At 50.4% G+C, this 26,634-nt stretch overlaps 2 protein-coding genes and 1 pseudogene across 3 annotated transcripts in view; 1 reads left to right on the top strand and 2 right to left on the bottom strand.

The window, feature by feature from the left end:
• Positions 1-4,751: 4,751 nt before the first annotated feature.
• Positions 4,752-13,551, top strand: LOC106601273 (retinol dehydrogenase 8). Of its 2 annotated transcripts, XM_014193355.3 has the most exons (7): positions 4,752-4,937; positions 6,544-6,700; positions 6,837-6,998; positions 10,381-10,560; positions 10,677-10,770; positions 11,979-12,162; positions 12,302-13,551. In XM_014193355.3, the coding sequence occupies exons 2-7, from the start codon at positions 6,610-6,612 to the stop codon at positions 12,515-12,517; spliced, it is 927 nt and encodes a 308-aa protein (XP_014048830.1). In that variant the 5' UTR covers positions 4,752-4,937; positions 6,544-6,609; the 3' UTR covers positions 12,518-13,551. The 2 variants fall into 2 exon arrangements, with proteins under 2 accessions (XP_014048830.1, XP_082829839.1); XM_082973713.1 differs by lacking the exons at positions 4,752-4,937; positions 6,544-6,700; positions 6,837-6,998; positions 10,381-10,560; positions 10,677-10,770 and having other exon boundaries at positions 10,782-12,162.
• Positions 13,552-13,658: 107 nt separating this feature from the next.
• On the bottom strand, positions 13,659-14,978 carry LOC106601181 (microfibril-associated glycoprotein 4-like; annotated as a pseudogene).
• A 461-nt stretch (positions 14,979-15,439) lies between these two features.
• LOC106601274 (neurogenic locus notch homolog protein 2-like) overlaps positions 15,440-26,634 on the bottom strand; it is a 47,702-nt gene continuing 36,507 nt past the window's right edge. Inside the window, exons 14-27 of the mRNA XM_045715124.2 lie at positions 26,348-26,549; positions 25,583-25,739; positions 24,861-25,045; positions 24,596-24,728; positions 23,196-23,453; positions 22,888-23,000; positions 22,119-22,654; positions 21,541-22,016; positions 21,169-21,394; positions 20,793-21,052; positions 20,254-20,558; positions 19,912-20,059; positions 19,684-19,781; positions 15,440-19,565 (exon numbers count right to left, since the gene is read on the bottom strand). Coding sequence (XP_045571080.2) covers positions 18,081-19,565; positions 19,684-19,781; positions 19,912-20,059; positions 20,254-20,558; positions 20,793-21,052; positions 21,169-21,394; positions 21,541-22,016; positions 22,119-22,654; positions 22,888-23,000; positions 23,196-23,453; positions 24,596-24,728; positions 24,861-25,045; positions 25,583-25,739; positions 26,348-26,549 — 4,582 coding nt within the window. The 3' untranslated portion in view covers positions 15,440-18,080. The remainder of the gene's footprint in view (positions 19,566-19,683; positions 19,782-19,911; positions 20,060-20,253; positions 20,559-20,792; positions 21,053-21,168; positions 21,395-21,540; positions 22,017-22,118; positions 22,655-22,887; positions 23,001-23,195; positions 23,454-24,595; positions 24,729-24,860; positions 25,046-25,582; positions 25,740-26,347; positions 26,550-26,634) is intronic.

Here is a 26,634-nt window from a genome sequence, read left to right as displayed (position 1 = left end):
CAGTTCTGCCCACAAATTTTCTATGGGATTGAGGTTAGGGCTTTGGAATGGCCACTCCAAAACCTTGACTTGCTGTCCTTAAGCCATTTTGCCACAACTTTGGAAGTATGCTTGGGGTCATTGTCCATTTGGAAGAAGCATTTGCGGCCAAACTTCCTGACTGATGTCTTGAGATTTTGCTTCGATATATCCACATAATTTTCCTTCCACATGATGCCATCTATTTTGTGAAGTGCACCAGTCCCTCCTGCAGCAAAGCACCCCCACAACATGATGCTGCCACCCCCGTGCTTCACGGTTGGGATGGTGATCTTCAGCTTACAAGCCTCCCCCTTTTTCCTCCAAACACAACGATGGTCATTATGGCCAAACAGTTCTATATTTGTTTCTTCAGACCAGAGGACATTTCTTCAAAAAGTATGATCTTTGTCCCCATGTGCAGTTGCAAACCGTAGTCTGGCTTTTTTGTGGCGGTTTTGGAGCAGTGCCTTCTTCCTTGCTGAGCGGCCTTTCAGGTTATGTCGATATAGGACTCGTTTTACTGTGGATATAGATACTTTTGTACCTGTTTCCTCCAGTATCTTCACAAGGTCCTTGCTGTTGTTCTGGGAATGATCTGCACTTTTCGCAACAAAGTACTTTCATCTCTAAGAGACAGAACTTGTCTCCTTCCTGAGTGGTATGACGGCTGCGTGGTCCCATGGTGTTTATACTTGCATACTATTGTTTGTACAGATGAACGTGGTACCTTTAGGCGTTTGGAAATTGCTCCCAAGGATGAACCAGACTTGTGGAGGTCTAGAATTTTGTTTCTGAGGTCTTGACTGATTTCTTTAGATTTTCCCATGATGTCAAGCAAAGAGCACTAAGTTTGAAGGTAGGCATTGAAATACAGCCACAGGTACACCTCCAATTGACTCAAATGATGTCAATTAGCCTATCAGAAGCTTCTAAAGCCATGCCATAATTTCTGGAAATTTCCAAGCTGTTTAAAGGCACAGTCAATTTAGTGTATGTAAACTTCTGACCCACTGGAATTGTGATACAGTGAATTATTGTAACGGCTGTCTTCTGTGGAAATGGACCAAGGCGCAGCAGGTATGTGAATACTCATCTTTATTAAAAATAAAGGAGTAGAGCATCCACTTAACAATACAAAAAATATAAGACAGGAACAGTTTTGCAGGCACACAACACGCAGTGCAAAAACAACTACCCACAAAACCAAGTGACAAACATACTCCTACATATATGACTCCCAATCAGGAACAACGATCCCCAGCTGTTCCTGATCAGGAGTCACAAGACCAACACAGAACAATCACACACACAAGACTGCCACGTCCTGACCCCAAAACTACAACAACAGCTCCATCTGCTGGTCAGGACGTGACAGTACCCCCCCCTCAAGGTGCAGACCCCGGAATGCACCTAACAACGAAAAAACACCAACAAACAAAATCCCCAACAAAACCCATAAACAATAACCCCTAAACAATAAGGGAGGGAAGGGAGGGTGGCTGCCGTCAACGACGGCACTGTGCTACACCCTCCCACCCCAACCCACCTATCCTGGAGGTGGCTCCGGTGCAGGACGTGGACCCTGCTCCACCCTCGGCGTCGCCCACTTCGGTGGAGCCGATAGCTGCGCCAGGCAGACGGACCCCTCGAGCCGGGCCGGAGGACAGGAGGGCCCCTCGGGCCGGGCCGGGGGACAGGAGGACCCCTCGGGCCGGGCCGGGGGGCAGGAGGACCCCTCGGGCCGGGCCGGGGGGCAGGAGGGCCCCTCGGGCCGGGCCGGGGGGCAGGAGGACCCCTCGGGCCGGGCGGCAGGAGGACCCCTCGGGCCGGGGAGCAGGACGGCCCCTCGGGCCGGGCCGGGGAGCAGGACGGCCCCTCGGGCCGGGCCGGGGAGCAGGACGGCCCCTCGGGCCGGGCCGGGGAGCAGGAGGGCCCCTCGGGCCGGGCCGGGGAGCAGGAGGGCCCCTCGGGCCGGAGAGCAGGAGGGCCCCTCGGGCCGGGCCGGAGAGCAGGAGGGCCCCTCGGGCCGGGCCGGAGAGCAGGAGGGCCCCTCGGGCCGGGCCGGAGAGCAGGAGGGCCCCTCGGGCCGGGCCGGAAGGCATGCGGGCCACTCGGGCCGGGCCGGAAGGCATGCGGGCCACTCGGGCCGGGCCGGAAGGCATGCGGGCCACTCGGGCCGGGCCGGAAGGCATGCGGGCCACTCGGGCCGGGCCGGAAGGCATGCGGGCCACTCGGGCCGGGCCGGAAGGCATGCGGGCCACTCGGGCTGGGCCGGAAGGCATGCGGGCCACTCGGGCTGGGCCGGAAGGCATGCGGGCCACTCGGGCTGGGCCGGAAGGCATGCGGGCCACTCGGGCTGGGCCGGAAGGCATGCGGGCCACTCGGGCTGGGCCGGAAGGCATGCGGGCCACTCGGGCTGGGCCGGAAGGCATGCGGGCCACTCGGGCTGGGCCGGAAGGCAGGAGGACCACTCGGGCTGGACCGAAGGGCAGGAGGACCCCTCGGGCTGATCCTGACAGGCCGGGCACCCTGGCAGATCAGGGCAGGCGGGCCACTCCGGCAGAACAGGGCAGTCCGGCCACTCCGGCAGAACAGGGCAGTCCGGCCACTCCGGCAGTTCAGGGCAGTCCGGCCACTCCGGCAGTTCAGGGCAGTCCGGCCACTCCGGCAGTTCAGGGCAGTCCGGCCACTCCGGCAGTTCAGGGCAGTCCGGCCACTCCGGCAGTTCAGGGCAGTCCGGCCACTCCGGCAGTTCAGGGCAGTCCGGCCACTCCGGCAGTTCAGGGCAGTCCGGCCACTCCGGCAGTTCAGGGCAGTCCGGCCACTCCGGCAGTTCAGGGCAGTCCGGCCACTCCGGCAGTTCAGGGCAGTCCGGCCACTCCGGCAGTTCAGGGCAGTCCGGCCACTCCGGCAGTTCAGCGCAGTCCGGCCACTCCGGCAGTTCAGCGCAGTCCGGCCACTCCGGCAGTTCAGCGCAGTCCGGCCACTCCGGCAGTTCAGCGCAGTCCGACCACTCCGGCAGTTCAGCGCAGTCCGGCCACTCCGGCGACTGTTGACTGGCGGGCAGCTCCGACGACTGTTGACTGGCGGGCAGCTCCGACGACTGTTGACTGGCGGGCAGCTCCGACGACTGTTGACTGGCGGGCAGCTCCGACGACTGTTGACTGGCGGGCAGCTCCGACGACTGTTGACTGGCGGGCAGCTCCGACGACTGTTGACTGGCGGGCAGCTCCGACGACTGTTGACTGGCGGGCAGCTCCGACGACTGTTGACTGGCGGGCAGCTCTGGTGACTGTTGACTGGCGGGCAGCTCTGGTGACTGTTGACTGGCGGGCAGCTCTGATGACGACTGTTGACTCCTGATGCGTGGGGCAGGTATTGGACGTACCAGCCTGGAGACACGCACCTCCATGCTAGTGTGTCTAGCGGGAAACACCGGACCGAAAGGGCGCACTGGCGGTCTTGAGTGCAGGGTTGGCATCACCCCTTCCGGCTCGATGCTCCCCTTGCCCTGGCACCTGCGGGGCGCTGGTACTGGGCGCACTGGGCTGTGCGTCCGTATAGGCGAGATGGTGCGCACCTCAGCGTAACATGGCGCCCTCCACCTCGTACGCACCTCCCTGTAGTCACGGGTAGCTGGCTTACGGCTCTTCCCTGGCCTGGCCAAGCTACCCGTGTGCCCCCCCCAAAAAAAATCTTGGGGCTGCCTCTCGGGTTTCCTAGCCAACCGTGTTCCAGCGTAACTTTCCCGATGGTTCCTCTGTCCAGCTGCCTCCACTCTCCTGAGTGCCTCCACCTGCTCCCATGGGAGGCGATCCCTTCCGGCCAGGATCTCTTCCCAGGTGTAGGCTCCCTTGCCGTCCAGGACGTCCTCCCATGTCCATTGTTCCCTTTTTCTCTCCTGTGGCTTCCTCCTCTTCTGCTGCTTGGTCCTTTGGTGGTGGGTAGTTCTGTAACGGCTGTCTTCTGTGGAAATGGACCAAGGCGCAGCAGGTATGTGAATACTCATCTTTAATAAAAATAAAGGAGTAGAGCATCCACTTAACAATACAAAAAATATAAGACAGGAACAGTTTTGCAGGCACACAACACGCAGTGCAAAAACAACTACCCACAAAACCAAGTGACAAACATACTCCTACATATATGACTCCCAATCAGGAACAACGATCCCCAGCTGTTCCTGATCAGGAGTCACAAGACCAACACAGAACAATCACACACACAAGACTGCCACGTCCTGACCCCAAAACTACAACAACAGCTCCATCTGCTGGTCAGGACGTGACAATTATAAATTATATAATCTGTCTGTGAACAATTGTTGGAAAAATGACTTGTATCATGCATAAAGTAGATGTCCTAACCGACTTGCCAAAACTATAGTTTAAAAAAAGAAAGAAGTGGAGTGGTTGAAAAACAAGTTTTAATGACTCCAACCAATGTGTATGTAAACTTCCGACTTCAACTGTATTTATATTCCTCCTACACATTCCAATTCCTGTATCTCCAATACTCTGTATGCCATCCCCTCTTTAACGAATGTAGCACAACCCCCACCGTCCCCTCCACTCTGTCACACCTAAGCGAACTGAATCACGGAATCACCAGCCCCCTCTCCTAAACCAACGATTTAATTAAAACCTAATGTAAATTGCCGACGAAGAACTACAACTCCCATTAGAGCAGCCACAGTTTGCAAAATGACATGACCCAGTTAGGTCATCGGGCTAGCCTCTGTTCGGTCGTCGTTATGTGACTGTACACTTTGCTTTAGCGTTGGTTAGAATAAGCTACATGTTTAGACGTTGCTCTAAATTGGCAATCTTTACCTAGATATATCTGTATTAGATTACACATATACGTGGGATATATACCTGCACCGTAGCAACTGCGCACTATTTCCCACACTACAGGTTAGTATACCGGTACACTATAGCCATTTATAATGGGTGTAGCTATAGGCTGCTGTAGCTGTATTAACCGGCACATGGGGCATTTCAGATAGCAGCACCAAGCAACCTTTTTTTACAGTCATTGCAAGCAACGCAGCTGGCAACTTCTTCAACTTTGTGTTGCAGCCTTTTAGGCTGACCTGAACTTGCATAACTTTCACTATTACATTATAATTAAGCAATAAGGCCAGAGGGGGTGTGGTATATGGCTGTTCTTAAACACGACCCAACGCGGAGTGCCTGGACACGTCCCATAGCAGTGGTACATTGGCAATTTACCACAACCCGAGGTGCCTTATTGTTATTACAAACTGGTTACCAACGTAATTACAGCAGTTAAGACAAATGTTTTGTCATACCCCTGGTATACATCTGATATATCACGTCTGTGAGCCAATCAGCATTCAGGGCTCGAACCACTTAGTTTGTAATTAAGCAATAACGCACGAGGGGGTGTGGTATATGGCCAATATACCAAGGCTAAGGGGTTGCGTCGTGCTTGCATAGAGGCCTTAGCCGTGGTATATTGGTCATATACCACAAACCCCCGAGGTGCCTTATGGGTATTATAAACAGGTTACCAACGTAATTAGAGCAGTAAAAATAAATGTTTTGTCATACCCATGGTATATGGCTGATATACCACGGCTGTCAGCCAATCAGCGTTCAGGACTTGAACCACCCAGTATATAATATGATGTAATGTATCATCATGGGTAGCTGGTGTGTAGGCTATGTATTTAAAGATGTATGTATTTAAAGATGTATATTATAAATGTATTTCGATTTGTAAAGAGGTGCAGACCCGTTGTCATTAAATCATTTGCATTTGTAAAGCCCAGCAAAAATACTTAAATGATTGAAATACATTTAGGGGCCTGAGGGAAGGCTTTGTTACTGAAATCCACCTAGCCATCCATATAATGAACCTTACCCTTTAGAGTGAAATGAAGTAATCAGCAGGCTACTGACATCTGAATCAAGTGGGGCAAGCAGCGACACAGACCCGTTGTACCAATCGGAAAGGCTGTACAGCATAGATGGGTTAGCTGACAACGTCACGAAAACGATGGGCGCCCTTCCATGTGACGTGTTGTTGTGATTCTGGATGGCCAGATTGCTAGCAAAACTGACAAGAAACTGCCATGTGGGGAATCCAAAGTGGCTCGTTTAATCTTGTTCTTGATAACATCTCTTGTTTTGAGGTGTTTTGACTGATTTCATGTCAATGCTAATATGGCTAAAATTCGCTAGCTAGCTAACCAACAACTGTAATGATGTATTTGAGAGACAACAACTGCAAATTGAGTTGTTTTCAACAAATATTGTAAACGAAATATAGTTTACATGTTGTCAACAATCTAAGCCAACCCGGTCAGTTTTGCCCCATAGTTGCGCACGTGTCGGTTTTGTTGCTAAACAGCCAACCCGTCTATGGAGCCAATGCGTTCCCAGGATAGACACATAGGATTAGCCTTCTAATCTTCTAACAAAGCACCTGCTTCACACACTGGCCGTGACCGCAAGGTTGACTGGTAACTAAGGTCCATGCATTCCAACTGCAAAGGACTCTGGGAGAGTTGCAGAGAACCCAGTTTCAATCAGGAGCAACTGTAGCTGCTGTGAGGTATCCATGGGGACCAGGAGGGTGCTGGTGACAGGCTGTTCCTCTGGGATCGGGATGGCTGTGGCTGTACGACTGGCCAAGGAGAAGGGATTCAAAGGTCAGAGAGGCACTGAACCCTTCATTGTAAAACATGGTGGTTTTCATAAATGAAATTGACAGTTTGACACGCTCAACCCCATCAGTTGAGATGCAATGCAAGAGTTGTTAACTTGCAGTGTGTCTGTGTGAGGCAGTGGTTGCCACCATGAGGGACCTAGAGAAGCGGGAACCCCTGGAGAGAGTGGCTGGGGACACCCTGAACAGATCCCTGGAGATCAGACAGCTGGATGCCTGCTGTGAAGACTCCATCAGAGAGTGTGTGGACAGCCTGCAAGACCGACGGGTGGATGTACTCGGTGAATATTAGGCTTCCACGCATGCTCGCTCACACCCACCCACTCATTCATACTGACTCTACACACACACACACACACACTCACATGCAATAATCATATACGCTGCTGCTACTCTGTTTATCAAATGTCCTGATACCTTACCCCTAGTCACCTTACCCCTATACATATCTAACCCTACCACTCCAATATCCCTGCACATTGTAAATATGGTTTTGGCACTGACCCAGGAACTGACCCTGTATACAGCCTACTGACCCTGGAACTGACCCTGTATACAGCCTACTGACCCTGGAACTGACCCTGTATACAGCCTACTGACCCTGGAACTGACCCTGTATACAGCCTACTGACCCTGGAACTGACCCTGTATACAGCCTACTGACCCTGGAACTGACCCTGTATACAGCCTACTGACCCTGGAACTGACCCTGTATACAGCCTACTGACCCTGGAACTGACCCTGTATACAGTCTACTGACCCTGGAACTGACCCTGTATACAGCCTACTGACCCTGGAACTGACCCTGTATACAGCCTACTGACCCTGGAACTGACCCTGTATACAGCCTACTGACCCTGGAACTGACCCTGTATACAGCCTACTGACCCTGGAACTGACCCTGTATACAGCCTACTGACCCTGGAACTGACCCTGTATACAGCCTACTGACCCTGGAACTGACCCTGTATACAGCCTACTGACCCTGGAACTGACCCTGTATACAGCCTACTGACCCTGGAACTGACCCTGTATACAGCCTACTGACCCTGGAACTGACCCTGTATACAGCCTACTGACCCTGGAACTGACCCTGTATACAGCCTACTGACCCTGGAACTGACCCTGTATACAGCCTACTGACCCTGGAACTGACCCTGTATACAGCCTACTGACCCTGGAACTGACCCTGTATACAGCCTACTGACCCTGGAACTGACCCTGTATACAGCCTACTGACCCTGGAACTGACCCTGTATACAGCCTACTGACCCTGGAACTGACCCTGTATACAGCCTACTGACCCTGGAACTGACCCTGTATACAGCCTACTGACCCTGGAACTGACCCTGTATACAGCCTACTGACCCTGGAACTGACCCTGTATACAGCCTACTGACCCTGGAACTGACCCTGTATACAGCCTACTGACCCTGGAACTGACCCTGTATACAGCCTACTGACCCTGGAACTGACCCTGTATACAGCCTACTGACCCTGGAACTGACCCTGTATACAGCCTACTGACCCTGGAACTGACCCTGTATACAGCCTACTGACCCTGGAACTGACCCTGTATACAGCCTACTGACCCTGGAACTGACCCTGTATACAGCCTACTGACCCTGGAACTGACCCTGTATACAGCCTACTGACCCTGGAACTGACCCTGTATACAGCCTACTGACCCTGGAACTGACCCTGTATACAGCCTACTGACCCTGGAACTGACCCTGTATACAGCCTACTGACCCTGGAACTGACCCTGTATACAGCCTACTGACCCTGGAACTGACCCTGTATACAGCCTACTGACCCTGGAACTGACCCTGTATACAGCCTACTGACCCTGGAACTGACCCTGTATACAGCCTACTGACCCTGGAACTGACCCTGTATACAGCCTACTGACCCTGGAACTGACCCTGTATACAGCCTACTGACCCTGGAACTGACCCTGTATACAGCCTACTGACCCTGGAACTGACCCTGTATACAGCCTACTGACCCTGGAACTGACCCTGTATACAGCCTACTGACCCTGGAACTGACCCTGTATACAGCCTACTGACCCTGGAACTGACCCTGTATACAGCCTACTGACCCTGGAACTGACCCTGTATACAGCCTACTGACCCTGGAACTGACCCTGTATACAGCCTACTGACCCTGGAACTGACCCTGTATACAGCCTACTGACCCTGGAACTGACCCTGTATACAGCCTACTGACCCTGGAACTGACCCTGTATACAACCTACTGACCCTGGAACTGACCCTGTATACAGCCTACTGACCCTGGAACTGACCCTGTATACAACCTACTGACCCTGGAACTGACCCTGTATACAGCCTACTGACCCTGGAACTGACCCTGTATACAGCCTACTGACCCTGGAACTGACCCTGTATACAGCCTACTGACCCTGGAACTGACCCTGTATACAGCCTACTGACCCTGGAACTGACCCTGTATACAACCTACTGACCCTGGAACTGACCCTGTATACAGCCTACTGACCCTGGAACTGACCCTGTATACAGCCTACTGACCCTGGAACTGACCCTGTATACAGCCTACTGACCCTGGAACTGACCCTGTATACAGCCTACTGACCCTGGAACTGACCCTGTATACAGCCTACTGACCCTGGAACTGACCCTGTATACAGCCTACTGACCCTGGAACTGACCCTGTATACAGCCTACTGACCCTGGAACTGACCCTGTATACAGCCTACTGACCCTGGAACTGACCCTGTATACAGCCTACTGACCCTGGAACTGACCCTGTATACAGCCTACTGACCCTGGAACTGACCCTGTATACAGCCTACTGACCCTGGAACTGACCCTGTATACAGCCTACTGACCCTGGAACTGACCCTGTATACAGCCTACTGACCCTGGAACTGACCCTGTATACAGCCTACTGACCCTGGAACTGACCCTGTATACAGCCTACTGACCCTGGAACTGACCCTGTATACAGCCTACTGACCCTGGAACTGACCCTGTATACAGCCTACTGACCCTGGAACTGACCCTGTATACAGCCTACTGACCCTGGAACTGACCCTGTATACAGCCTACTGACCCTGGAACTGACCCTGTATACAGCCTACTGACCCTGGAACTGACCCTGTATACAGCCTACTGACCCTGGAACTGACCCTGTATACAGCCTACTGACCCTGGAACTGACCCTGTATACAGCCTACTGACCCTGGAACTGACCCTGTATACAGCCTACTGACCCTGGAACTGACCCTGTATACAGCCTACTGACCCTGGAACTGACCCTGTATACAGCCTACTGACCCTGGAACTGACCCTGTATACAGCCTACTGACCCTGGAACTGACCCTGTATACAGCCTACTGACCCTGGAACTGACCCTGTATACAGCCTACTTACTTTCTTGTGTTCTTCTTATTTCTATTTCTTGTACATTTTTGTTGTACTTGACTTTTTTTTAATGTTATAGTACTTCTGATATTGATTACTGCATTGTTGGCATTTCACGGTACTAGTGCACGTGACAATAAAAAGCACACTCCAATATAAACTGACTTGTACTGTACACAGTACACCATGAGTGATAACACGTTGTCATCCATAATGAGGGAACAGGGTGTGACATGGCGTTATCTGTCACCCTCAGTGAGTAACGCAGGTGTAGGCATGATTGGGCCGTTGGAGTGCCATAGTGTGTCTGACATGCAGGGGCTCTTCGACACCAACTTCTTTGGCTTGGTGCGGCTGGTGAAGGAGGTCCTGCCAGATATGAAGCGACGTCGAAGCGGACATATTGTGGTGATGAGCAGCATCATGGGCATTCAGGGTGAGTAGTCAGTACATACATGCAGCTTCAGAAATAAATAAGGTGTTTACTTCCTAAACGTATCCCTATAGAATCTTACATTAAAATGAATGAATGGATTGTATTTGTATTGGTAGGGCTACTCTTCAATGATGTCTACTCTGCTTCAAAGTTTGCTGTGGAGGGGTTCTGTGAGAGTCTAGCAGTACAAGCCATGAAGTTCAGTGTGAAGTGAGTCTACATTAAAGGAGATCCATCCGCATCCCTTCACATGAGTCATGCAGCAGTAGCTAAACCAACACTCTGCAGTAATATGACTTTGCCCTAATGCCACGACAGTGAACCCGCAAGTTATGTTTTGATGTAGATGATTAGCCTGAGACAGGGAATAGCTGATCGCACATGCATGTGCAAGCAGGAGGATTCCCTCAGTTAAAACAGCGGTCCTTTATCTCTCCCTGCTCTGTCCATCTGTCCTTCTCCCTGCTCTGTCCATCTGTTCCTCTCCCTGCTCTGTCCATCTGTTCCTCTCCCTGCTCTGTCCATCTGTCCTTCTCCCTGCTCTGTCCATCTGTTCCTCTCCCTGCTCTGTCCATCTGTCCTTCTCCCTGCTCTGTCCATCTGTCCCTCTCCCTGCTCTGTCCTTCTCCCTGCTCTGTCCATCTGTCCCTCTCCCTGCTCTGTCCATCTGTCCCTCTCCCTGCTCTGTCCATCTGTCCTTCTCCCTGCTCTGTCCATCTGTCCCTCTCCCTGCTCTGTCCATCTGTCCCTCTCCCTGCTCTGTCCATCTGTCCCTCTCCCTGCTCTGTCCTTCTCCCTGCTCTGTCCATCTGTCCCTCTCCCTGCTCTGTCCTTCTCCCTGCTCTGTCCATCTGTCCCTCTCCCTGCTCTGTCCATCTGTCCTTCTCCCTGCTCTGTCCATCTGTCCTTCTCCCTGCTCTGTCCATCTGTCCTTCTCCCTGCTCTGTCCATCTGTTCCTCTCCCTGCTCTGTCCATCTGTCCCTCTCCCTGCTCTGTCCATCTGTCCCTCTCCCTGCTCTGTCCATCTGTCCCTCTCCCTGCTCTGTCCATCTGTCCTTCTCCCTGCTCTGTCCATCTGTCCTTCTCCCTGCTCTGTCCATCTGTCCTTCTCCCTGCTCTGTCCATCTGTCCCTCTCCCTGCTCTGTCCATCTGTCCCTCTCCCTGCTCTGTCCATCTGTCCTTCTCCCTGCTCTGTCCATCTGTCCCTCTCCCTGCTCTGTCCATCTGTCCCTCTCCCTGCTCTGTACATCTGTCCTTCTCCCTGCTCTGTCATCTGTCCTTCTCCCTGTTCTGTCCATCTGTCCCTCTCCCTGCTCTGTCCATCTGTCCCTCTCCCTGTTCTGTCCATCTGTCCTTCTCCCTGCTCTGTCCATCTGTCCCTCTCCCTGCTCTGTCCATCTGTCCTTCCACTCTGAGGATGACTCTAGTGGAGCCTGGTCCGGTGGGGACAGAGTTTGAAAGGAAGGTGTACGAGGACGCTGAGAAGATGGACCTTGCGGGGGCAGACGAGGAGACTGCTAGGATCTTCCGTGAGATCTACCTGCCCTACTCTAGGATGGTGTTCAACTCTCTCGCACAGACACCCGAGGAAATAGCAGAGGTAACACTCTGTTATGTCACTATCTTATATTTTGTGACTACTATCCTAGTATTATTTGGTATGCAGTGTCAACATGTCATCCTTTGGTGGCGAAATGGGAAACAGAATATACTAATCGCTCTACTCTACTCTCTTGCAGCAAACACTTCAACTGATCACAGCGAAGGAGCCTCCGTTTCGCCACCAGACCAACCGGGTGTACATGCCCATGACTGCCCTGAAGCACGCAGACCCTACGGGTCGTCTACCCCTGGACACCTTTTATAAGCTGCTATTCAAGCACGACAGTCTATTCACTGCCAGTCTGGGGCTGCTGCGCATGTTGCAGAAGAGGACGGGGAAGAGCTCCAATTGAGCAGAAGGTTGGAGAGACAGAGTGAATAACCTGGTGAGGAGAGATAGGAGGATAGAGAGAGCAGAAGGTTGGAGAGACAGAGTGAATAACCTGGTGAGGAGAGATAGGAGGATAGAGAGAGCAGAAGGTTGGAGAGACAGAGTGAATAACCTGGTGAGGAGAGATAGGAGGATAGAGAGAGCAGAAGGTTGGAGAGACAGAGTGAATAACCTGGTGAGGAGAGATAGGAGGATAGAGAGAGCAGAAGGTTGGAGAGAGAGTGAATAACCTAGTGAGGAGAGATAGGAGGATAGAGAGAGCAGAAGGTTGGAGAGACAGAGTGAATAACCTGGTGAGGAGAGATAGGAGGATAGAGAGAGCAGAAGGTTGGAGAGACAGAGTGAATAACCTAGTGAGGAGAGATAGGAGGATAGAGAGAGCAGAAGGTTGGAGAGACAGAGTGAATAACCTGGTGAGGAGAGATAGGAGGATAGAGAGAGCAGAAGGTTGGAGAGACAGAGTGAATAACCTAGTGAGGAGAGATAGGAGGATAGAGAGAGCAGAAGGTTGGAGAGACAGAGTGAATAACCTAGTGAGGAGAGATAGGAGGATAGAGAGAGCAGAAGGCGTGAGTCATTGAGTGACTCTCCAGTCTGCAGTGGACAAGCCCCCTTCTCTTCTCTGCTAGTCATGTTGGTGTATAGACACAACAAAAGAGTACTGTTGAGACCTTCCTGATAGATCCTTAGTAAAAGACCCACGCCTCAGACCAGAACCCTTCCTTATGAACATTCATAACCACTCCTTAAACTATCAATGACTGTGCTCAACAAAGATGAGACTTTAACAAGTTAAGCACTGATGTTTGTGGGCCTCTAATCAAACCCAGTAACCTAGCCATACGGACTAAGGGCTCAGTGTGTCTCAGACCAATCTGGACTCCTTCTGTTCCTTCAGCTTTTAGAGGATATTAGTGTGTTACTACTGTATTTTAACAGTGTATTGAAGGTTTATGGTAAGACTGGCAACACTTCAATAAAACCAGGCAAAACGTTTTAATTGTTTTTTTATTAGCTTTAAAATGTTTAAACTTCAGTGGCTTTCAAAATATTTTCATAATTTGAAAGGTAATATTTGAATGCAAAGTGTGAGTGTGCACTTATTACACAGGCCTTATCTTCATTTCAATGGCTTTTAAAGAGTATTTATAACCTTTCCAATACACCTAGTTGCTACCAATACCATAGATTGAGTCGCCCCACAGATATACCCCGTTGGGATTGACACTGGCATTCTCCATACCACCATCCTCCTAGATAGGATTTAGCACAGTTTGAAACGTGAGTGTCCTGGTCTTTGTCGAAGGTGGAGAACCCATTGTGTTCATCCATAGATGTTCCTGAAATGCAGAAGGGATTGTTCCACATGTCCATTTACAGTATAACTTTCTTCATACTGTACCGACCAAGTAGTCATTTCAGATTTGTAATGCTGTTATTTCACGGGAAAGGAGGAGAAATTGAAATGTTCTTTAGACTCACCGGCACCTCCATCTTTGAAGCCACTTAAATGCAGCTTGTATCCTTCATGCTCAGAGTCGACAGAGGAGGAGTACTGGATGTGGACTTTAGCCCCTTCAAAGTCCTCCAGGTCCACTCTCAACTCATACTTCTTCCTGAGTGAGGGGATGGATGTTTTCTAGGCCTGAGGGAGAGCACAAGGTGCTGGTGGAGAACATAACACGAGGTGAGTACTAAAGATAGTAATAATACACATGAACAGAGATTTAATGCATTTCGTATCTCAGCATAGACATTTCAAATGTGTCCAGTGCGTCATGCTCTTACCTAACCAGTACTCTCCAGATGCCTGCCCAAACCCACTCCTGTATTGGTCCCATCCTTTCTCTTCTGGATCACCTGGAATAGAGGGGCAATTTGAGATTTTCCACAGAAATATGAGATGTTCCACACAAGGGGAATTTTTATCCATATCCGGGTTGATAACATTCTCTACTTCAAATGCTAATTGTGCAAACAACAACATGGATTGAGCCCTGAGGTAGTGGTCGTGAAACAAACTTTGATGAAGCTCAAAAGACTATAAACAAAAGGTCTAGTCACTGTACACACTGTCCACCCCCCCAGGTTGGTCCTCACAGCCCATGTCATAGTAGACCTGGATGGGGGAGGTTGTTCCTGCAGGGTAGATGGTGTACACTCCACTGTGTCCAAAGCTCCTTCTATACACATCAACACAATCCACTGGCATGATATCATATGGTAGAGTATTGACTGCCACTGGGAGTAGTAGAATGAGCATATCCAAAGCCTGCAATAAATGTCAACTTTAACTTAAAGACATTATTATAGAATAGTAATCCCCACCCCCTATTCAAGGTAACCAATCTCACCTTCATTATTTCTCTGATAGGATAGAATTACCTTAGGGAAGTTGTCCAAAGTTGTGATCCTTCCTTGCTCCGAGACTAACGTTGAAATGGAGGAAAATCATGAATAGCAAGGTCTTTGGAAGTTCAGTTTTATACCATTTAAAGAACATGCCTGTCCCTCCTTGTAGACTCATTTACTTTTGTGTAATTGTGACAGAGTGGAAATCCACTACAAATGTGACAGTGGAAATTCCACCCGACATGGGCACGAACTCACAACTCTCAGCGCCGTAACAACGTACTCAAGAAGTACTGTCAACACCACAGACCCAGAAATGCTAAGGCTTTTCTAAACCCAGGGAGACAGTACCTCTAGGTGTCAGGAAGGCTGTAACGATGCCTTTAACCATCCACTAAAACAGCAATCAACATCATATTCTACATTTGAAACTATTTGCTTTATTCACATGCAATACATAATAATTAGTACATTATTATAAGCCAAATATAAATGTGTGAAAATATGATGAATGCAAAAAGATACACAGAAATGTAGTTCCCTACAGTTTTTATTAGAAGTGACTTATTTTACAACTTTTGTCTGTAGAAAGAAACACTGTGGAACGTTTTTTTTATGTACAATGATTTTTAAACTACTTTTAAACAAGTATAGGAATTAATAATAATGATAGAAAATATCTATGACTTCTAATAATACAAGACCAATAAAATATCAGTCACATCCTCCTCAATTTTCACAATAATCCTAAAAGGAAGTACATTTTCTTTTTGTCCTTTTTAGTACATAATCATTTTTAGAAACACAAGATGCATCATAAACAAGTAGATCTACCCAGGACAAACATTATTTACAGACAGAAGTTGGGATATCTGAAATGTACAGACAGAGCATAGTAATGTCGCCAGGAAAGGAAATCAAAGGACAACAAATAAACACTTCACTAAATGAACCCTGAACTGGAATCTGAACCTAGTATCAGTCCAACCCAGAAACCTCCCAGGTCTGACTGTACTGTAGTAGCTGGTTATAGTGAACAGGCTTGGACCAGTGAAGGAAACATAGTAATGAAATCGAACAGGGGAGGATCTGATTGGCTTTCCCAGTAGTAAGTATCCTGTCCAGGGAGCAGCAGTGGTCTGGTTGTGAGGGCTAGTTGGATCTCTGGGGAGTGACCTCCATAGTAAAGGGCTACAGTAGGGGGGTGCAGCACTACATAGTAGTGTTCTCTCCTTCCACGTCTTCTAACAAGTCCTATGTAAATGTCCTCTCTGTGGCTAGTGGGGTGCAAGCTGCTAACGACGCAGGGGAACGCTCCTCTCCATGCTGTAGAACAGCACCTCCCTGAGGAGAGACAGAGCACTGACAATCCCAACCCACCAGCCACGCCCTCACACTGGCCGACTGACTGACGACTGACTGACCACGACTGGAGCGCACCAGAGTTGGAATCAGTCCACAGACTGATCCGTAACTGAACCGCAGGAGAACATACCAACACCTCAATTACCAATGGAACCGCAAGAGAATGTGCTTCTATTGGCCAACACGACAGCTAGCCTGAGTTCCAGATCTAGGTGTGCGGTCTTGCACGCACAACAATGACAGCAACGGAGTCGGAAAGAGAGCCCAAATAGATGTGGGACTCAGGCTACACAAAAACAGGACCAGGGGTCAAAGAATAGAATAGAAGCAATCAAAAACATGCTATCACACTGCCAGGCAACATGCAGGAATGTTTGCAGGTTAGTGGTAAAAGAATAGCAGCTGATAAACATAGCTTAGTACACCGAGGAGATGTTCCAAAAGGTAACCATGGTGTCAACACATATACAGTATATAAAAAAACACACATAACTGAGTAAAAACCAAAACTAAAGGGCAGTGACAGGCTGATTTAGAATGAGCATAATAATGCCTTCATCTGAATGAATGATCAGAATGAGTGAAAACAAGCTGCATGACTGAAGTAGTGATGGCAGACTGGGAGGCAAACCCTTTATACCAGGACCAATGAGACTAATGACTAGGATGACTGGAGCCATGCCTGGGGCTGACACGCAGACGGCCTGGGGGAGAACGTGGCTTAAGTCAATGGGAAGTTGAAACTTTAACACATCACTGTTTTTGTTGAGTTGTCTGTCTGACTGAACACTGGCCAATGAACGTACTGTAATGAATGTTTAAATGCCTTCCCGGCTCTGTGTGTGGATAAGCAGAGTACCTCATTGCCGTGTCAGAACCCCACCTCACCATCACCCTCCCTCCCAACGCTCTGTCCCGTCAAGTGCTTCAGAGACGCCCATCATTCTACATTCTTACACATAATACTTCTACGGAATGTAATCAGTTCTTTTTTCCCTAGTTCATCAAATCAGAACATAATATCACTAATGACAGCCAACTTAAAAGAGTACATATTTGTTCCCAAGCCAATCTTATCGTTTTACCTGTTGGCCTAAATAAATAACATCAGTCAAGAGAGGCGAGACCTCTTCCTCTTCCTGTCTGAAGCCCATGTTGATCTGCCTACAGAGTGTTAGACACTGGTGATGGTGGTGGTGGGTGGAGAGTGACTGAATCACTAGTCGTCTTCCTTGTAACACCACTGGTCTCAGGTGAGCCCAGGACGTGTTCCATGTAACAGGTGAGTGTGAAACACTGTGTGAGAGGACAGGACAGAAAGAGGCTGAGAAACACCTGAAAAGGCAGCTCTGAGAAACACAAAAAAACAATAAATAAAAATAAAGGAATTCCCTTCAACATTGTTGCTTTTTTCTTTCTTTTATCTACTTTTTTAAAAGTTTGTTAGTTTTTCAGGAGAGCATCCCTAAGTCTTTGAAATGAAAGACTTCATTTCTTCATATACTTTTTATAATAATAAAAAAACAAGTCCATCTGTGACAGAATAAGTCTTACTTCATTAAATTGTCTGTTCTTTTATATCCAGACAACACACATTTCCCTTTACTCTTTCTCTGCAAACAACACTAGCAGACGGTCCTCGTGATAAAACACAGTCAATCCAAATCCAATGGAAAACCTGGATCCAGGCTGACGCATAAACTCCAGACACACAGGCCTTTACAGCCAGTCGTCTCCTCTCTCCTCTCCCCCAGGCAGGTCTCTGTTAACCAGGTGTTAACCAGGTGTTAACCAGGTGCCTTGGGGGTTCATGCAAACACCTGCATCTTGCCGTTGGACTCCTGGACATGGGAAATCTGGGTTTGGGCAGGACCGGCCACTGCCGGGCTGGGGGTGGAGTCTGACCAATCAGACACACAGTGGGGGGAGGGGCTGGACCAGGGCTCGGGCGACTCTGGGGAGGGGGTCAGGTAGGGATGCTCGCTGGACAGGCGGAGGTAATGCTTGGGGGTGGCATCCAGGGCGGAGTAGCTGTGCTGGGAGGGCGGGGTGGGGTAGTCCTCCAAGCCTGCAGTGCTGCCACTGGCCTGGGGAGGAGGGGCCTGGGAGGCCTGTGGAGAGGTGGGCTGAGGGGCTGGCTGGGGCTGAGGAGGCTGCTGCTGCTGCTGGAAGAAGGCTGGAGGGGGCTGTGTCGTCTGGGGTGTGGGTGGGGAGGAGGTGCCCATGCGGAGGCTCTGCTGGCTGGCCATGGAGTGGTTGTGAAGCTGCTGCTGCTGCTCTGCGATGGAGGGCAGCTTGACGGGGCTGTGGGAGATGGGCGTGCTGGCGATGACAGGCGTGGGCTGCAGCATGGCCTGCTGGGCGCTGCGGTACAGGTGCTGCTGGTGCTGCTGGTGCTGCTGCATCATGAGGCTGTTCTGCTGCATGGGGCTCTGAGGGTGCATGCCCGCCTGGCTGCTGTGGACCAGGTTCACCACCTGTCCCCCGCACTGGGAGGAGGAGGGCATGCGGCTGTGCCAGTCGAAGGGCACGCTGACAGGGCTCACCAGGCCCATGTTGAGCCCCAGCTGGCCGGCGTTGAGCACGTAGCCGTGGGGGCCCTGGTTGACCTGGCTGGCCATGGACACGCGGCCCTGCATGGACATGCCTCCATCTCCCAGGTCGTTGAGCTGGGCCAGAGACACAGCGAAGGGGCCAGAGCCGTCCATCATGCTGCTGTGCACCATGGGAGTGCTGGGCACCGACATGGAGGAGTGGAAGAGCCCCGAGGAGGGCATGGCGACCGGGGAGCAGGGGTTGGTGATGTAGCCGGCGTTGTTGGCCCCTCCGCGGGGGGAGTCCAGGGAGTCGACGGGGGACAGGGTGACAGAGCTCTCCAGCAGGGCGCTCTGCATGTCCAGGGTCAGCTTCTTGTTGCGGGCCTTAGCTGAATCCTTGAGGTTCTGGGCATGCTGCCCTCCCAGACCTGAACCCTTTGCCCCGGGGCGGCGACTCTTCTTCCCCTGGGGGGTGTTCTTCAGGCCGGGCATGAAGGCGCTGGGGGGGCACATGAGGGGGGACAGGGTGTGTCCCCCGGCCAGGTGGTGTGGGGCCCCACCGTGGCCCTGGGGGCTCCTCACTGTGTTGTACTCATCCAGCAGCTGAACGATGTCATGGTGCATTCTCTCCTGGGCGATGTCCCGAGGCAGACGGTCCATATGGTCGGTTATCTCCCTGTTGGCGAAGTGGGCCAGGAGGATCTTGACCGCCTCACAACTACCCTCACGCGCCGCCAGGAAGAGCGGCGTCTCCTCCTAATATACAGAGAGAGAGGGATAGTTAGACATGTTGGCTCCTCAATATCTCTCTATATATGACTGTATGACTGTGGGTAGCTGACAGTTGTAGATATAGGTGGAGAGCTGTGTGTACCTTGAGGTCCTGCATGTCTTTGTTGGCTCCGTTCTTCAGCAGGGCCATGGTGGCCTCCACGTTGTTGACAGCAGCTGCCCAGTGCAGAGCAGATTTACCTGGGATGGGAGGAACACACCCTGTTGTTACTCATCCTGCCTGTTACCACGAAACACAGCATCACCATTCAACTGCATCAACTCTCTCTTCAACACACACACTCACACACTAGTTTAGCCAATCACGTACCCAGTTCGTCGACAGCGTTGATGTCTGCGTGGCAGGTGATGAGTTCCTCCACCATGCCCTCTACGGCCAGGCGGGCAGCCAGGATCAGGGCGGTGGAGCCGTCGTACATACGAGAGTCCAGGTCTGTAGCCCGGGTTCGGATCAGAATCTAACCAGGTCAGACAGGGAGAAATAACAGGTCAGTCTGGCAGATGACCCAGCAGTCTACTCAGCAAGTGGGCAACCGTAAGAAGTAGCAAAGTCAAGTCCTACATGTGTAATACTGTATAGAAAGACAGAGGAATACATTGAGTAAATATGAAGATATAACTTAAACATTAAGCATCTGAAAAGTGTGTTTACCTGGAAGACCCCCTGGGCGTCGGCGGCCACGGCGGCGTGTAGCGGCGTGCGCCCTGTGTTGTCCTGCGCGTTGGCGTCGGCCCCGGCATCCAACAGCCGCTTGGCGGCGTCAGCGCGGGCGTAGCGGGCAGCCAGGTGAAGGGCGGTCTCTCCGGTGCGGTCCGTCTGGGCGGCCAATGTGGCGCCCTGGTAGATGAGGTCGGAGATGATGTTGGCGGAACACTCCTCTGACTCCTCCTCCTCGGGGAGCTCGGGCTCCAGACCGCCTCCGCAGAACGACGCCAGCATCAGAGGGGTGAAACCGTCTGGAGGGGAGAAGGACGGGAGAGGTGAAGGGTCAGTCAATGTGTCAATCAAAACACAACGGACGGGAACAGATCAAAGAGATCAAACGTAGCAACTATCAATAAACACTGGGAATACGAATTAGGAGGAGCGGTTTTAAAGGATATACTACAGCCTTAAGGATTCCAGTCCAGACACATACAACACTGCACATGACACAACAACGCTCCCATGTTCTTCCTTTCAATACTGACCAGGTCCTCGGACGTTGACGTCCATGCAGTCCTGGTCGAACTCTCCCTGGGGCGGGGTGAGGGCCATGGAGGGGGGCATGCGGATGTCTGCAGCCGCTAGGTGGTGCTGGGTCCACTGTCTACAGTCTACAGTGTCTTCACTTTCTGACAGGATGCTGGGCTCCTCCACCTTCAGTCTCTTGGCCTCGGGGCAGTCTGTGTCCATCCACGAGTCACTGTGGTCGCCAAGCAGAGACTCCTCCACCGTCTTGGGCATGTATCTGGAGAGAGACAGGTAACACACAGTCACAATACCATAGTGGAGCAGATACATTGATTTGGAATCACCATAGGAGTGCTGGAAGTGTACTGAGGAGACAACAGAGTGACTACTCACTTCATGCCCAGTGCGTCCTGGCCTAAGGGTTCCCTGCGGTTCTTGTTGCTGCTGGGTTCCTTCTTGGGGAAGAAGCCCTCGGGGAACCACAGGGTGCTGTGTTCTCTCTTCCTGCGGCCAATCAGCACACCCACCACCAGGATGACCAATAGGAACAGGGCTGCCACGCCCACCAGCATCAGCTTGCCCCACTCTGGCATGTCCAAAGGGTCTTGGATCTTCTCACCTACATGATATAACAAGGACTTTAGTATACAAGCTGTGGTTACAGTATTTGATGGAGAAATGACATATATATAAATGTTTGTAACGTTATCTCCTGTTATGTTTAGATGCTGTATCCTGGTATAGTGTCAGAGGGTTTCTGCTCACCGCGGACTTCTTTGATTTGGAAGGGGAAGCGGAGCATCTCCACGGCTGACAAGGCTCCCAGGTAGTCTGCTGCGCTGTCTGCCGACGGGAAACAGTCGTCAGACCGCTGGGAACACAGACGGTTGTCTATCTCCAGGTACACTATGGACCCAATGACCTCCTGGTGGGGCTGCAGCTCTCGTTTGAGGCGCGCCTCTCGGCGGGTGTAGGGTCGGATCATGGGCTCTCCGTTGTGGTCCAGGCGGAAGCGCAGGGTGGTTCTCAGGATGGCGCTGAGCTTCTGCAGGAAGGCAGGGGCCGTATTCATGAGTTCGTCCGGGGGTAGCAGGACCACCAGGACCAGCACCCCGTCAGCCAGGTTCTCTGGAACCTTCCCTGCACAGTCCAGACCGTCCCAGCCACACTCCTCTGAGTTACAGCCCTGGTCACAGCGGCCGTCAGCGTAGTGGTCGATGCAGTACGCCTCGTAGATGGGACTGGTGGAGACCGAGAGAGTTACAGAGATCAGCTTAGAGGGTTTCATATAGAGGGTAAGGTGAAAGAATGAGAGAACAGAATGCTGGTGGTGGAGTACTTACTTGCAGATTTTGTCCTTGTTCTTGCAGTCAAAGTTGTCGTAGAGGCAGTCGGCGTTGTTGCACGACTCGTCACACTGGCTGTTGTTGAAGACACGCCAGCAGCGCAGGTCGGTGCAGCGCGCCCACGGGTTCACCGCCAGCGAGCAGTCGCCCCCGTCCCAGCTGCAGGGGAATGTGTTGCACTCCTTGTCGCAGACACCGTCGTTGGCCTTGCCGTGGCAGTCGGCCAGGGGGCAGGCGGGCGGCAGAAGGGTCTCTACCAGCCTGGTGCTGCCCTGCTCGCAGCGCTTGCCCGTCCAGCCTTGGGCACACTGGCAGAGGAAGAAGGGGAAGCTGGTCTCCTCGGTGCAGAGGCCTCCGTTGCGGCACGGCTGCGAGGAGCAGCCCTCGTTGCTTCGGTGCTGGCACTGGGGCCCGGCGTAGCCTGTCAGGCAGGTACAGCGGGCGCCCCGCGTGGTCAGAGCACAACTACCTCCATTATAGCAAGACAACTCCCGACATGACATGCTCCTCTCACAGTTGTTCCCAGCATAGCCCTGAGGAGGGAGAACAATCACATACAACGTCAGTGTGGGTAACAAACAGATGTGGTCCACTACAGGATGTTAGCGTTGTAATAAATCCAGGGCTCTTTGACATATGGTTCTAGGTTATGCTATGTGAGCAGGGAAGTTCAGGGAGATAGAGATGGTTGTAGTAATACCAGCTGTTTCCACAGGAGGACTAGACACTGGGTAAAGGTGTGCGACAGTGACATGTTGATACTTACCAGCTGACAGGTACAGGCGTATCCAAGGGCTGAGCTGCTGGAGACAGAACAGGCCCCTCCGTTCTGACAGGGCTGAGACTCACACACACTGAACCTGCTCTGGCACCGCCGACCTGCACACGATAACACACACACACACACACACACACACACACACACACACACACACACACACACACACACACACACACACACACACACACACACACACACACACACACACACACGTTAGAGTGGCGCAAACAGATACAAACACACACATTTATTACACAACAATACGACTATACACACACGCGCACCCTCCTTACCTGTGAAGCTGGGCTTGCAGACACACTGGTAGTCGTTGGGGAGCTGGATGCAGTCCAGACTGTTGGCGGGGCTGCAGGGGTTGGAGTGACACTCGTTGATGTCCCCCTCACACCTCTCTCCAGTGAAGCCAGGGGGACAGTTGCAGCGGTAGCCCCCCACCCTGTCCACACAGGTACCATTGTTCAGACACTTAGGAGGAGTCCCGCGCAGCCTCAGAGGAGGAGCACAGTCATCCTCGTTGATCTCACACAGAACACCTGTAGGAGGGATGGACAGCTATCAATATTGAGTATGTTTACATGCACATGTCATGAAATATCAAACTGATTAGGTCAGAAGGCAGAGTATGGCATTAGTCATGTAAACACCTTACTCTGCTTATCTTGATCAGCGTAAGGTTCTAATGGTAGTTAGCATACGCCGATTTCTGAGCAATCTTTTCTAATTATTAGGACATGTCAACAGCTTAATCTGACTTCCAGCAGTGTATTTGATCTGTACATGTACCAGGCAGCACCAGCAGTGTATTTGATCTGTACATGTACCAGGCAGCACCAGCAGTGTATTTGATCTGTACATGTACCAGGCAGCACCAGCAGCCCAGCCTCCCTTATGAGCAAGTGAAGTGAGTTCGGAAAAACTGAAAGTATGAATCTCAGAAGTAGCTTTCACATACAAACTTTACATGTCCAAACTCAGAATGGGAAGTCTATCAAATAGACCTCCCAAAAATAACATGGCCGCTGTGGTACAGTTTATTTTGATTGGGCATTTTCTGCATTCATGAAAGTTCTATCAGGCAGCCTGATTTCAGATGTGTCCATGTAAACAGGATTATTAGGGAAATCGTTCTTCTTGCAAAGCATGTAAATGTTTTAAACTAAGTAATATGTTAATCTATCCACAATACTCGTATTATTGTGTGCATGTAACTATACTCCCTATAGGACTCTCTTTATTCACTTCACAAGGAAATAACAGTACATGTTGTGATTATGGAAGAGGACACGTTGTGAGTATGGAAGAGGACACGTTGTGAGTATGGAAGAGGACACGTTGTGAGTATGGAAGAGGACACGTTGTGAGTATGGAAGAGGACACGTTGTGAGTATGGAAGAGGGACACGTTGTGAGTATGGAAGAGGACACGTTGTGAGTATGGAAGAGGACACGTTGTGAGTATGGAAGAGGACACGTTGTGAGTATGGAAGAGGACACGTTGTGAGTATGGAAGAGGATACGTTGTGAGTATGGAAGAGGACACGTTGTGAGTATGGAAGAGGACACGTTGTGAGTATGGAAGAGGACACGTGAGTATAGAAGAGGACATGTTGTGAGTACAAACGAGGACATGGGTGAGGACATAGGTGAGGACAGAAGAGGACATGAGGAGGACATACCCAAGGTGCCAGGTGGGCAGGAGCAGATGTAGTGTCCCACCAGGTCAATGCAGGTGCCACCGTTCTGACACGGGTGAGACTGGCACTCGTTGACCTCCATCTCACAGTTCTCTCCGGTGTAGCCCGGCATACACTGTAGGGCCATAGACACATACCATTAACATCATATCTAGAACCATATTACAGCAACATTAAGACATTCACTTCAGAGTTATTAGACACACTGCAGTTTATACAGAATTCTGACTTGACTAATCCGACTCACGTCACACTGGTATCCTCCCACGTAGCCCCTGCAGGTGGCGCCGTTGCGACAGTGTTTGTCCTCACAGTGGTCCACCTGGCTCTCACAGTAGCTGTCTGTGTAGTCTGTGGGACACTTACAGTAGTGGGTGTTGCCTGTGTTGACACAGTGACCTCCGTGATGACACAGCTCGTCTGTCTGGAGGCCTGGGAGCAGACAAGAGGCCGGGGACGGTTATACCACGGTATAAATACAAACACATACTGCATACATGCACTAAACCAGGGGTGTCAAACATACGGCCTGTGGGTGGTTTGAGTAAAACAAAATATATATGTACGAACTCAATATACTTTAAAAAGACTAAAACCAAATGGAAACAGAGTAGGAATGACAATGGACCTACATTCTTACAGTTTCTTGACTGTTTCCAGCTCGCTAATAATCACCAAAATGAAGCTAGACAGTCAGGGAGCATCGGAAAATCCCACAACTATGGATCGAGGACAATTCTTTGCTAACTTTGATGGAGAGGAAATTGAAAGATGTTTGTGTGCGACCCTCTGGACCTCGTTGAAGACCGAATGCGGCCCCCTGGGGCAAAATTAGTTTTACACCGCTGCGCTAAACACTTACAGTAAACACACACACACACACACACACACACACACACACACACACACACACACACACACACACACACACACACACACACATAACAAGAACAGAGCATGCGTCCGTACCTCTCTTGAGTGCGGCAACCTCACAGGAAACCCCAGGGATGTCACAGTAGCGTCCAGACCAGCCTCCCAGACACTCACAGGAGAAGGAGGCGTCCTTCTGACGACAGCGCCCTCCGTTCTGACAGGGAGACGAGCGTCTGCACCAGTCCACTGACATCTGGAGAGACAGGGAAGAAAACCAGCTTAACACCACAGTATCTGAACATGTGTTTGTGTTAATGCTTTCTGGATTAGTATAGAATAGAATAGTATAGAATAGAATAGTAGTGTATAGCAAAAAATAGTATAGTATAGAATATAATAGTATAGTATAGAAAATAATAGTATAGAATAGAAAAGTATAGAATATAATAGTATAGTATAGAAAATAATAGTATAGAAAAGAATAGTATAGAATAGAATAGTAGTGTATAGTAAAAAATGGTATAGTATAGAATATAATAGTATAGTATAGAATAGTATAGAATAGAAAAGTATAGAATATAATAGTATAGTATAGAAAAGAATAGTATAGAAAAGAATAGTATAGAATAGTATAGAATATAATAGTATCATATAGAATATAATAGTATAGAAAAGAATAGTATAGAATAAAATAGTATTGTATAGCAAAAAATAGTGTAGAATATAATAGTATAGAACAGAATAGTATAAAATAGTATAGAATAGAATAGTATAGAACAGTATAGAATAGAAAAGATTGTATAGAATATAATAGTATATAATAGTATAGTATAGTATAGTATATGCTGTGTGTGTGTGTACCTGGCAGCGGTTGCCTGTGTATCCCTTGGGGCAGGAACAGCGGAAGGACTCCAGAGCGTCCTGGCAGACCCCTCCGTTGAGGCAGGGTTGGGAGTCACACTCATTCACCTCATACTGGCAGTGGGAGCCTGTGAAGCCTGAGCGACAGGTACAGGAGTAGCCATTGATCTTGTCTGTACAGGTACCTCCGTTGAAGCACGAGCTGTGGGTGTAGGGTAAAAGATAGTTAAATCATCACTGCTGATCCATTCTGCACACATCAGAACACGCACTGTTTCAAAGGTCAC

This window comes from Salmo salar, chromosome 03, assembly GCF_965601325.2.
Source record: "Salmo salar chromosome 03, fSalSal1, whole genome shotgun sequence".
In the NCBI taxonomy this organism is placed as follows: domain Eukaryota; kingdom Metazoa; phylum Chordata; class Actinopteri; order Salmoniformes; family Salmonidae; genus Salmo; species Salmo salar.
This window is presented reverse-complemented; position numbering and strand designations above follow the sequence as displayed.